Raw genomic sequence first — 10460 nt, 5'->3', positions numbered from 1 at the left:
GATAGAAGTTCACCATTCCCAGGAACGCTGGCAGGGCCTTAATTGTAAGCGGACTGGCGAAATGCTGGATATCAATCAATCAATCAATCAAATTTTATTTATATAGCGCTTTTTACAACAGTTGTTGTCACAAAGCAGCTTTACAAGTGCCGATAGCTTCCACCTTAGCTTCCACCTTAGTAGGGAGTGGAACAACACCGGCCCTGGAGATGCGGTGGCCAAGAAAATCAATAAGGTGAAGTCCGAACTGGCACTTCGACGGGTTGATGATCAGGCCGTGCTGAGACACTCGAACAGGAGCCTGAGGTGCTGCAGGTGCTCCGACCTGGAGGCGCTGGCCACCAAAATGTCATCCAAGTAGACAAAAAGAAAAGGCAAATCACGCAGGACACTGTCCATGAGACGCTGGAATGTCTGGGCAGCATTTTTGAGGCCAAAAGGCATGCGAAGGAACTCGAACAGGCCGAAAGGAGTGATCACTGCCGTCTTCGGAATGTCCGCGGGATGCACGGGGACCTGGTGGTAGCCACGGACTAAGTCCACCTTTGAAAATATGACTTTTCCAGCCAGACAGGTAGAAAAATCCTGCACATGAGGAACAGGATAGCGATCAGGAGTGGTGGCGTCGTTGAGCCGGCGATAGTCACCGCAAGGGCGCCAGCTGCCGCCTGGTTTTTTGACAATGTGCAGCGGCGAGGCCCAAGGGCTGTCAGACCTACGCACAATACCCAGCCGCTCCATCGTCCCAAACTCAGCTCTCGCTATCGCGAGCTTGGCTGGGTCCAAACGTCTAGCGCGAGCGTGAACAGGTGGGCCCGAGGTCACGATGTGATGCTCAACCCCATGCCTGCTGCTGTCCGAAGAAAACGTGGGTTCCGTCAGACCAGGAAACTCCGCAAGGAGACGTAGAAATCGTCCGAGACAGAGAATGCACCCGACAGGTCGGAGGAGCTAAAACGACTGAGCGAGCATGGGAGAGAGCTGAAAGTCTCTGTATTCATGAGGCGTCTGTTCCTAATATCAACCAGCAAGCTGTTGGCACACAGGAAATCGGCACCTAAGAAGGGAGTGGAAACCTTCGCCAGCACAAAAAGCATGGCGGGCGGCAGCTTCTGGCCTTGGCTCCGAAACACGCGTGGTAAAAACATAGAGCTGGGGAGGGTGGAGGCATGGACGCGCAGACGGCAGCGCCAGAGGCGAGCGGAGGTGTACAGACCTGCATGGCTGCAATACACTGTTTGGCCAAGAAAATCTTGTCGGCCTCCCTAGCTAACGCACGATAATCCCTGTGTAGAACCCGCCAAGGCTGCGCGAACGTCGCTGGGTAACTGCTGAAGGAAAATCTCCCTGAACAGAAAACACGGCGGGTGGTCGCCCAGTAGGGACAGCATGTGATCCATCAGCTCCGAAGGTTTGGAATCGCCTAAACCAGACAGCGAAAGAAGCCTGCGGGCACGCTCCGACTCCGACAGCTCGAAAATTTGTAGGAGCAACGACTTAAGGGCTTCATACTTATCGTCCTCCGGAGGGTCTTGAAGAAAACTCACCACTCTGGAGGCGGTGCCGTTGTTCAGTGCCGCGACGACATAATAATACCTTGTGTCGTCCTCAGTGATTTTCCAGATGGCGAACTGAGCCTCGGCTTGAGCAAACCAAACGGCGGCATGCTGCTCCCAAAACTCCGGTAATTTAAGCGCTACTGCGTTCGCCGACATGACGCGAATACTTCGGAATTGTCCGAATAGACGTCGGGGTCACCACTGAAGCGGGTTCGGGAAACGAGGCAGAAACTGCTTAATCCAGAAAATCCCAAAGAGGGAAACTTTATTTTCCACGCAACTCAAAACATAGCACTGTTTTCTCCTCCTCCCCTGGCACACACAGGCGCCGCTCCCCCAGTGTCACTTAAAGGGCTAAAACTCCCTGAGTGGCCAAGTGCCTGTCTGTTAGGGAATTCGCTGCGAGGAATAGTAGTCGCTACAGTATCATGACTTAAAATGCCCAACAGTTAAAATAACTGAAAAATAAATTATGAACATTTTTAGATATATTTCATTAAGGTTCAGAACATCAATTCATGGGTTCTCAACATCTGCGCTTAGATTTCATCCTGCGTTACCCAAAGTACTACCGTAATACCGCGTGTATGCGCGCAAGTAAGATTTCAGTGTAGATAGCACGACCAAGCTTTTGCGAAGTGCAGATGGCGTGACCGCAGTGAAATCGTACTTCCCTCCTATTCAGCAGTACGAGATAGCAGGTAAGTATGTCCGAGGTTATGAAAAGTGCCCAGTCGCATACGGAAAGAACGCACTGCATTGAAATCGAGTGCGTACTGCTTAAGTACGGCATTTCGGATTCAGCCAAGGATTACCTTACAGACAAAGGGAACTGGGGAAACGCAGGGTATAAGGACTAAGGGGGAATGAAACAAGACACGGCTGGGAATGATAACGAAAGGGGCAGATACACAAGGTACAGGGGTGTGACAGACAGAGGGCAAACCAAGAAAACGAAGAAATAAGGCCGGGCTAGGACAAACGAAACAAGACAGGGGCGGAGGGAGGAGCTATACGCGACATGCCAAGATCAGTGTATCCCATTTATTTAGTTCATGCAAAATCAATCTGGATCTTAAGTAGTTGATAAGGCAAGGTATGTAATATTAATAGGAGAAATACAATTCAAAGTTAATTAGTTATGTTTAATATTCCATTAATGGGCCTACATGCAATTAAAAAAGTATTTTTTTAAATAAATAAAATTCACAGTATTTATCTCAGCCAGAGATTACAAAAATTTTAATTTAAATATTGAAATTCTATATGAATTATATAGAATATATGTGATATATATCATATCTTTTAAGTCAACTGAATCTAATGATCTATGATCAATTATCTATGATCGTAGGTCAACTGAAATTTATTTCAAATAAACTGAATGGTCTTTATTATGAGAATACTTTCACGGAGTATTCACAGAGTTTGGAACAAACAATAAAGGTTAAAGAAATACAAAAATAATCGAAGACATCTAGAACACCCAAAAGCTACATCAAACTCATTAGAGGTATGACATGGTAGAACATTTGCACTAAAATTGCACTAAAAATAGAGCTACAAATGACTACGAATTTTGTAAATAACTTAGAATATTAAATAGCACTGTATTTGATACATATTTGGAAATTATGTTCTAGTAAAAAACACAGAGATTATCCTTTTGTAGAAATTTATATTATATTTCTTTTCTCCATCTCTTAAACCACACATATACTGAAACGCTAAATATTTCAATTATGTTAAAGGTAAATATCATTGTGCAAATATCACTTTTTCCTTGAATTCTGCCTTTCTTCCATTTTTCTCTTCAGCCCATAATTTCTCACAGCTCTCTTACTCTTTGTGTCAGCATTTCTAGCTGTCTGTCCATCTCTGTTGGCAAATCTTTGTTAACCTCTTGATCAAAGTACTTCCTAATATCTTGAACTTCCTTCTCCCAGAAATCTCTCGAGATTTCAAAGAGCTCATCCAGACTTACATGCTCTTTTAGGCCACTCAAGTTTAGAGAGCCAGTAGTAGGGAGGTAGCCCACTGCTGAGGGCATTACCCCAGCCTCACCATTCAATCTGCGGAACATCCACTCTAGGACACGGATGTTCTCTCCATAGCCAGGCCAAAGGAATTTTCCAGAGGAATTCTTGCGGAACCAATTAACATGGAAGATCTTTGGAAGTTTGGAATTCGGTCGCTGTTCCATGCTCAACCAGTGGTTAAGATAATGGCCAAAGTTGTAGCCAAAGAATGGTCGCATGGCAAAGGGGTCATGCATGATCACCTTGTCTGTGCACCCCCACATGAAGAAAAAGAGAAAACCACATTATCCAAATTATTACCCAACAATATAACTTTTAAGGCAATTTTCACGATCTGCACTCACTTTTGTGTTCAGCAGCTGCTGTTGCCTCAGATCTCATAGTGGCACCTACAAAGACTCCATGTGCCCAGTTAAATGACTCATAAACAAGTGGCACACCCTCTGGCCTCCGTCCCCCAAAAATGATAGCCTCAATTGGTACACCCTCAGGAGACTCCCACTGGGGGTCAATGATAGGGCACTGACAAGCTGGAGTGCAAAATCTTGAGTTGGGATGGGCACTAGGTTCACCTTAAGCAAAGATCAGAGAGATGGATTATGGTGTATTACTTTATAGGACTACAAATAGAAACAAAAGGAGTATGAAGCAAAAAACAATTACCGTCTTTTGGAATCCAAGGTTTGTTCTTCCATGAGGTGATGGTCACTCCTTCTGGTAGTTTCTGGTCCATGCCCTCCCAGTAAACTCCCCCATCACTTGTCTCGGCTACATTTGTGAAGATGGTGTTTCTGCATATGGTTTCTATTGCATTAGGATTACTTTTGGTAGATGTTCCTGGAGCAACACCAAAAAAGCCATTCTCTGGGTTGATGGCTCTAAGATTACCTACACAAGACAAAAACAGAAAATGTTTACTAAACATTATTGTAAATATCATTGTGAAACATGTCCAAAGTAAGTATTATAGTAAGTCTTTCTCCCCTGTATTTTATTGTATTTATTTATTTTCTGTTTGTCTTTGTGTTTGCTGTTAGTCTAATTGGCTCTTACAAAGAAAACAATTTTCATTACAAAATATGTTCTTTTATTCCTCATAGGATGTTTAATTTAAAAGTGCAAATTGGTTGAATCCAAAAAACACAACAATTGTCTTCATTCTTTACCTTCTTTGTCAAATTTCATCCAGGCAATGTCATCTCCAACACATTCAACCTTCCATCCAGGCAGGGTGGGCCTCAGCATGGCCAGGTTGGTCTTCCCGCAAGCGCTTGGGAATGCAGCTGCAATGTACTTCTTTTGACCAGCAGTGTCAGTGATCCCAAGGATCTATAGAAACATAATGTGATATCCATTAACCACAATAATATCATAATTACAGTATTACTTCAGATGCACATAATTTGAATTTCAGTGTAATATTAAAATTTGTTTAATCATGGTACACCTTGTTTTTTAGTCTTGAATTAATTTCTGAATTATTTAGGAACTTTGTCAAGCCAATTAATCCTTTTCACTATTCACTATTGCCTAATTCCCATATGTAAGAACTAATTCATACAGTATGTAATAGATCCAGTTTCAAAACTGACACCCTTACAAGCATGTGTTCAGCAAGCCAGCCCTCTTCTTTAGCAATGCGAGAAGCAATACGAAGAGCAAAACACTTCTTTCCAAGCAGTGAGTTTCCCCCATAACCACTGCCAAAGGACATAATCTTCCTTTGGTTAGGGATATGAGCGATCAAAGTGAGCTCAGGATTACATGGCCAGTTGTTCACAAGGGGTTCTGCTAGAAAGAAAAAGAAAGACTGACTGATGTGTTTTTTTCTAGCTATGTCACCTTATTAAATTGAGTTTTTCTAATGATATTAAAGAATTCAAAAGGTGTTATTCTTCACATACTTTTGAGAGGCAGTGGGCATCCAACACTATGTAGGCAGCGGACAAAATCTCCATTCCCAAGGACGTTCAGTATAGATTTTCCCATTCGAGTCATCACCCTCATACTGACTACAACATAAGCTGAGTCTGTCAGTTCCACTCCAATTTTAGAGAGAGGGGAGCCCACTGGGCCCATGCTGAAGGGGATCACATACATAGTACGACCTGCAAAACAATGCCAAACAATAAAATATCAGTTACAATTGAGTTATGTGGATTTTAAAAAGATTTGTTTTTCTTTCCAGGCATGAGAAGCATTATGAAACTAAGGAATTACAACAAGGAATGCATATATTTTGTTTATACATCAAGGAGTCCATATAATCAAAATGTGGAATTTTTATACAATATACAATCTGTCATTCCAATCAAATTTATGTTCCTATCACAATGCACTATGTCTAAAAAATCATACACACAAACATGTGGGTACATAATTTCCTATCATACACTTTTAAAAATTGATTACTTAACAGGGCACAATTCTATGCAATGCTGCACAACCTGGAAAAGATCCATACCTTTCATGCATCCAGGGAATCTCTCATTCATGGCATTGGCCCACTCATTCTCTGACATCCATCGTCCCAGCTGACTGATGCCTCCTCCGAGTGGGGAGGGAACTGTCTCGCATTTGTTCTGAGTTACAATCACAGTTCTGCTCTCCACACGAGCTACATCACAAGGATCAGTACGTGCCAACCAGCTGTGGATGGTAAGATGATGTTTCATTTAATGAAAATGTTACTATATTATATGAATTACCATTTGCTGCATGTAGTCCAACAATTCACTATTACTAAATTATTTTGCTTACAGTAATTTTAATAAAAGGTCAGTTTCAATTCCATCAACATTGCAGAATGTCATCCCAAAGAATGTCATCACAAAGCCCTATTGATAGTGTGACAAAAATAAAACTGAAATATTAGGTCTACATTTTCATACCAGTTCTCATATTTAGTTAATTTCTTGATCATGCCTTGATCTTGCAGCTGGGCCAGAATTGCATTGTTCTCCTCCTCTGAGCCATCACAGATGTGGAGGGAATCTGGCTGGCACAGGCTCATGCTGCTCTCTATGAACTCTCTAAGAGCTGGGCTGAGGGAGCCCATGTCTCCCTGAAGGACCTGGGGGTATAACTTGTTCTGGGACTGGTGCTGAGGTGGCATGGTGCTTCACTGAGCCTCACAATAGCCCTGAAGAAGATAGGAGATAAAAAAAAAGAAATTGAGAAAGAGTGGGAGAGTTGGCAAAGGTAACGTAATGCACTTTACAAAATAGTCAATGAAAATACTGCACAATAAATGATTGTAAATAGAATGTCCATCATTCTGTGATTCTTCAACTCAATAAAGTCAACTATAAATGTACTATAATTTATGTACCTATAAGCTTACAATTAAAAAGCTTTTAAATGCAATTAACAAGAGTTTACCTTTTTCCTCTGTTAAAGAGAGCCAACAAGGTTCTTCCTGAAGAACGTGCTCAATTTTTTCTTTGCCTTACATCCTATGTAAATGCCTTTTTATATGTTTGGAGAAAGTTGGAGGAGGGGAAAAATACAGCTATGTGCCAAAATGCACCCAAACCACATAAAAAAGACACTTGTGAGACATAGGTGAATTATTAACATAACATAGTTAATTATTTCACAGACCACCTTGTTCTCTGAGGAGGGAAAATACATGATAATACGTCAACATGGTGTGGCTCCACCTATCTAGAGTAAAACTTTGATCCACAAACATATGATGCAAGAGATTTCTTTGAAGCATCATCAGATGACGTCTTGTCCATCTCATTGTTTTAGTCATTGGTCAGTAGACTAGAGGCTTGTCACAAGAGTACAAAGCTAAAGACCGCATGCTCCCCCTAAACCCTTTTTTGCTGACTATTCAGTGTCAGAACAACCAGGGAACTGCTGGTTATAAAGTCAAAGATATCAGTAAAAGAATGCATAAAATAAAACTTCTAAACTGTATATAGCAAAATGTTCTTGTAGTGAACTATGTGCAGTACTCCCATGATATGTACATTCATACTGGATGATACAGATATTTCCTATTTGATAGAACCAATGATGATGATAATAATAATAATAACAATTGGTTATAATATTATTATTATTATTGTTGTTATTATTATTAACAGTTCAGTTTATTATTATAATAAAAATGATAATTGTTATTCAGTTATGTGACTGCTGCTAAAACAAACAAGATCCACCCACATGCACAATTCATCTTAGAGTAAGGCAATAACCCCAAACACACTGCTAGAGAAACATAAATGTCAAAAATACTTGAATGCTAAGCTAAAAATCACACCTGAATATGAATTTCACAAAGTTAATACTGAAAACAAAAATTCACCAAAACAAGCAACAACTGCAAAGGTTGCATTACAGGACTGGTAGTACATCACCACTTGTGATAACTGTGGTTGCAGATGTTGGATAGTTTTAATGATAATTAGCTGATTTAGTCAATACTCTGTGTGTCTCACCTTTTTGATAGGTTCAACATTTCAAAATAAAAAAATAAAAAAAATACAGTCAAAATATTTAAATGTCACCACAGGAATTAACCAAACCAATCATTTACAGTCTTTCGTATTTCAGGTTTAGGTTTTTAAAAAATATTCTGTTTCTGATTCTGGACTTCCACTGACTCCAAATGTTATAATTTAACCACTGAAAAAATGGATGTATATAACCTTTCTGATCTCATCCATAATTGGTGATAACCATTCTCTATGGAATCACTGGACATTTTTTATGGCAAACCACTCTGAGCATAACAGAGACATTAGCTAATATTCCAAAATGTGTATTGCACATTTTGCAGTTGTATAAATAATGTAATGTAATCTGCTCCATAAAGTGGCTCTGATCCAGGTTTTCTATATTTCATAAAAATGGTTGTATTTTAGAAGAAACATGTAAACAGTTGTTTGAATATGTAGACCAAACTGGTGGACATATAGTATATTAGTGACAATACAGTTTTGTATATTTATGTGTATATTAAAAAACTGTAAAATAAAATTAAGGCTACCTGTAGTGATTAGTCATGAGTAGACATTATCAGTAAACATGAAACAATGGTCTATACACAGTAATGTTTTTCTCCTTTTCCCCCCATATCTAAAGCCACACATTTATTCACTGATTGATCTCCAGGAGGCCTCAAAATCCACTAGACAACTGTACCTTATTCAGAATGCTGCTGCCAGAGTATTAGCAAAGACAAAGACATATGAACATGTTATTCCAGTATTCAGATCATTATATTGCCTTCCAGTCAGTTTCAGAATAGACTTAAATATTGCTACTTTAAAATTTACATCTTACATTTTATATCTTATATTTACTTCTTATTTTATATGTATGTTTCCTTTTCTAATATATATTTTATTTCACAAATTTGATTTTAATTTAGTATATAAAATTTTATTTTAAAAATTAATTGTTTTATATAACTTCTCTTTTTATCTCATTTAGGCAAAAATGTTTGAGGTGATAAATCTCAGAACGTTTTATTGTTTACATTTCTATATCTATGTAAAACAAATGGGAAACATATTGTCTAAACAACAGTGTTGCAGATATGTTTTTTTTAACATCTGATCAGGAGTAGTTCTATGGTCTGTAATTGACAAGTGGGAATCAGACAAATTAAATTGCAACAGGTGAGCTACAGCCTGTAATTGCATCCATAGAAAATGTACCTATGAGATAAATGTATTTAATATGTATGCAGAGGGTAGATTTCTAATTAAGTGCAGGGTGTATATATAACCCACACACAGTTTCCCCACGGATATTTTAAAGGGATTTAGTTTTAAAATTGTCAACCAATAGACGATAGATTTGCATCTATTTGGTTTCTTAAAACGATAAGGGAACTCGCATATTATAATTTCATTAATTGCTTGATATGTCAATGTTTACCCAGCAGAGCTTGAGTGTGGTGAACTATAACATAGTTACAACTGCTGATTACACATTAGCTAAAAGTTAAAACATGTCTGGAAACTGGAAATAAATAAGATCAAACAATGAGAATGTCATGACATCACTTATACATACATATACATATACATACATTACAATATAAAGAGTGTCATGACATCACTTTAGAAAAACAGGCAATACAGTACATTTGTATTTTCAGTTACATCTGTTTGCCCTATTATACAATAGATAGTGTATATACAAACAATGATTCATCCAGACTAAATGTTCTGTACAAAAAGCACTGATACACTCAGGAAGAAAGATAACCATTCATAGCTTTATAGTCGCAGGTGACAAGCACTTTAAAGATTGACTGCATCACACCTGATAACCTCTTTCACAGAGTTGTTATTGTCACGTAAAGTCTAACTTGTTGGGTCTTTTCTGGTTGTTGATCTATATAGGGGTCATTTGTGTAATGGAACTTTGGAACAAACAACTATTCCTATTAGCATGAGAACAACATGCTTTCCTGATGTCAGTGACAAGGGAATGAAAAACAATTTAACTTTAACACACATATAATAAGGTAAAAGGTTGTTGGTAGTTTTACCTGGAGCAAGTAGTAAGCAATTTATCTAGAGTCCTGAGGACTAGGCAAACACTGTGGTTGGAGGCCTGTCTTTTGACACTAGTTAGACTCAATGATGATTATGTATTTTAGTGTCTCCTGTTTGCTCTACTATGTTTACACAATGACCCTTGACAGTGCAGGAGTAACGCCACGTTCTCAGAGCGATAAGGAAGCAGACACATGCTGAGAAGAGCAGGATTTTATAGGGGCAAATCCAGATACATCATCTTTTAAACAGTCCAGGGTAGATACACCATGTTGTCCAGAAAGAGATACATGATTAACATGAATCACAGAATTAGACATGATAAACACATTACTACA

General features: G+C 39.1%; 1 protein-coding gene and 1 pseudogene across 2 annotated transcripts; both read right to left on the bottom strand.

Moving 5' to 3' along the window:
- Positions 1 to 209: 209 nt before the first annotated feature.
- LOC143521110 (uncharacterized) lies at positions 210 to 1715 on the bottom strand (annotated as a pseudogene).
- Positions 1716 to 2909: 1194 nt separating this feature from the next.
- Positions 2910 to 7117, bottom strand: pck1 (phosphoenolpyruvate carboxykinase 1 (soluble)). 2 transcript variants are annotated; one of them, XM_077013703.1, is made up of 9 exons: positions 6980 to 7117; positions 6490 to 6740; positions 6063 to 6247; positions 5503 to 5706; positions 5199 to 5389; positions 4765 to 4927; positions 4262 to 4486; positions 3943 to 4170; positions 2910 to 3845 (listed from the first exon to the last, which is right to left on the bottom strand). In XM_077013703.1, the coding sequence occupies exons 2-9, from the start codon at positions 6711 to 6713 to the stop codon at positions 3388 to 3390; spliced, it is 1878 nt and encodes a 625-aa protein (XP_076869818.1). In that variant the 5' UTR covers positions 6714 to 6740; positions 6980 to 7117; the 3' UTR covers positions 2910 to 3387. The 2 variants fall into 2 exon arrangements, with proteins under 2 accessions (XP_076869818.1, XP_076869819.1); XM_077013704.1 differs by having other exon boundaries at positions 5199 to 5386.
- Between the last annotated feature and the right edge of the window lie 3343 nt (positions 7118 to 10460).

This window comes from Brachyhypopomus gauderio, chromosome 8 (genome assembly GCF_052324685.1).
Source record: "Brachyhypopomus gauderio isolate BG-103 chromosome 8, BGAUD_0.2, whole genome shotgun sequence".
Taxonomy (NCBI): domain Eukaryota; kingdom Metazoa; phylum Chordata; class Actinopteri; order Gymnotiformes; family Hypopomidae; genus Brachyhypopomus; species Brachyhypopomus gauderio.
The sequence above is the reverse complement of the archived record's forward strand: the minus strand, read 5'-3'. Positions and strand labels throughout refer to the sequence as shown.

Excerpts from the sequence above, each read along its gene's own strand:
- pck1 (XM_077013703.1), bottom strand. The coding sequence starts at position 6,713 with ATGCCACCTCAGCACCAGTCCCAGAACAAGTTATACCCCCAGGTCCTT. Across the intron at positions 5,390-5,502 it reads ATGCCCACTGCCTCTCAAAA|CAGAACCCCTTGTGAACAAC; the intron begins GTATGTGAAGAA and ends TTTTCTTTCTAG. Across the intron at positions 3,846-3,942 it reads AGCAGCTGCTGAACACAAAA|ACAAGGTGATCATGCATGAC; the intron begins GTGAGTGCAGAT and ends GGGGGTGCACAG.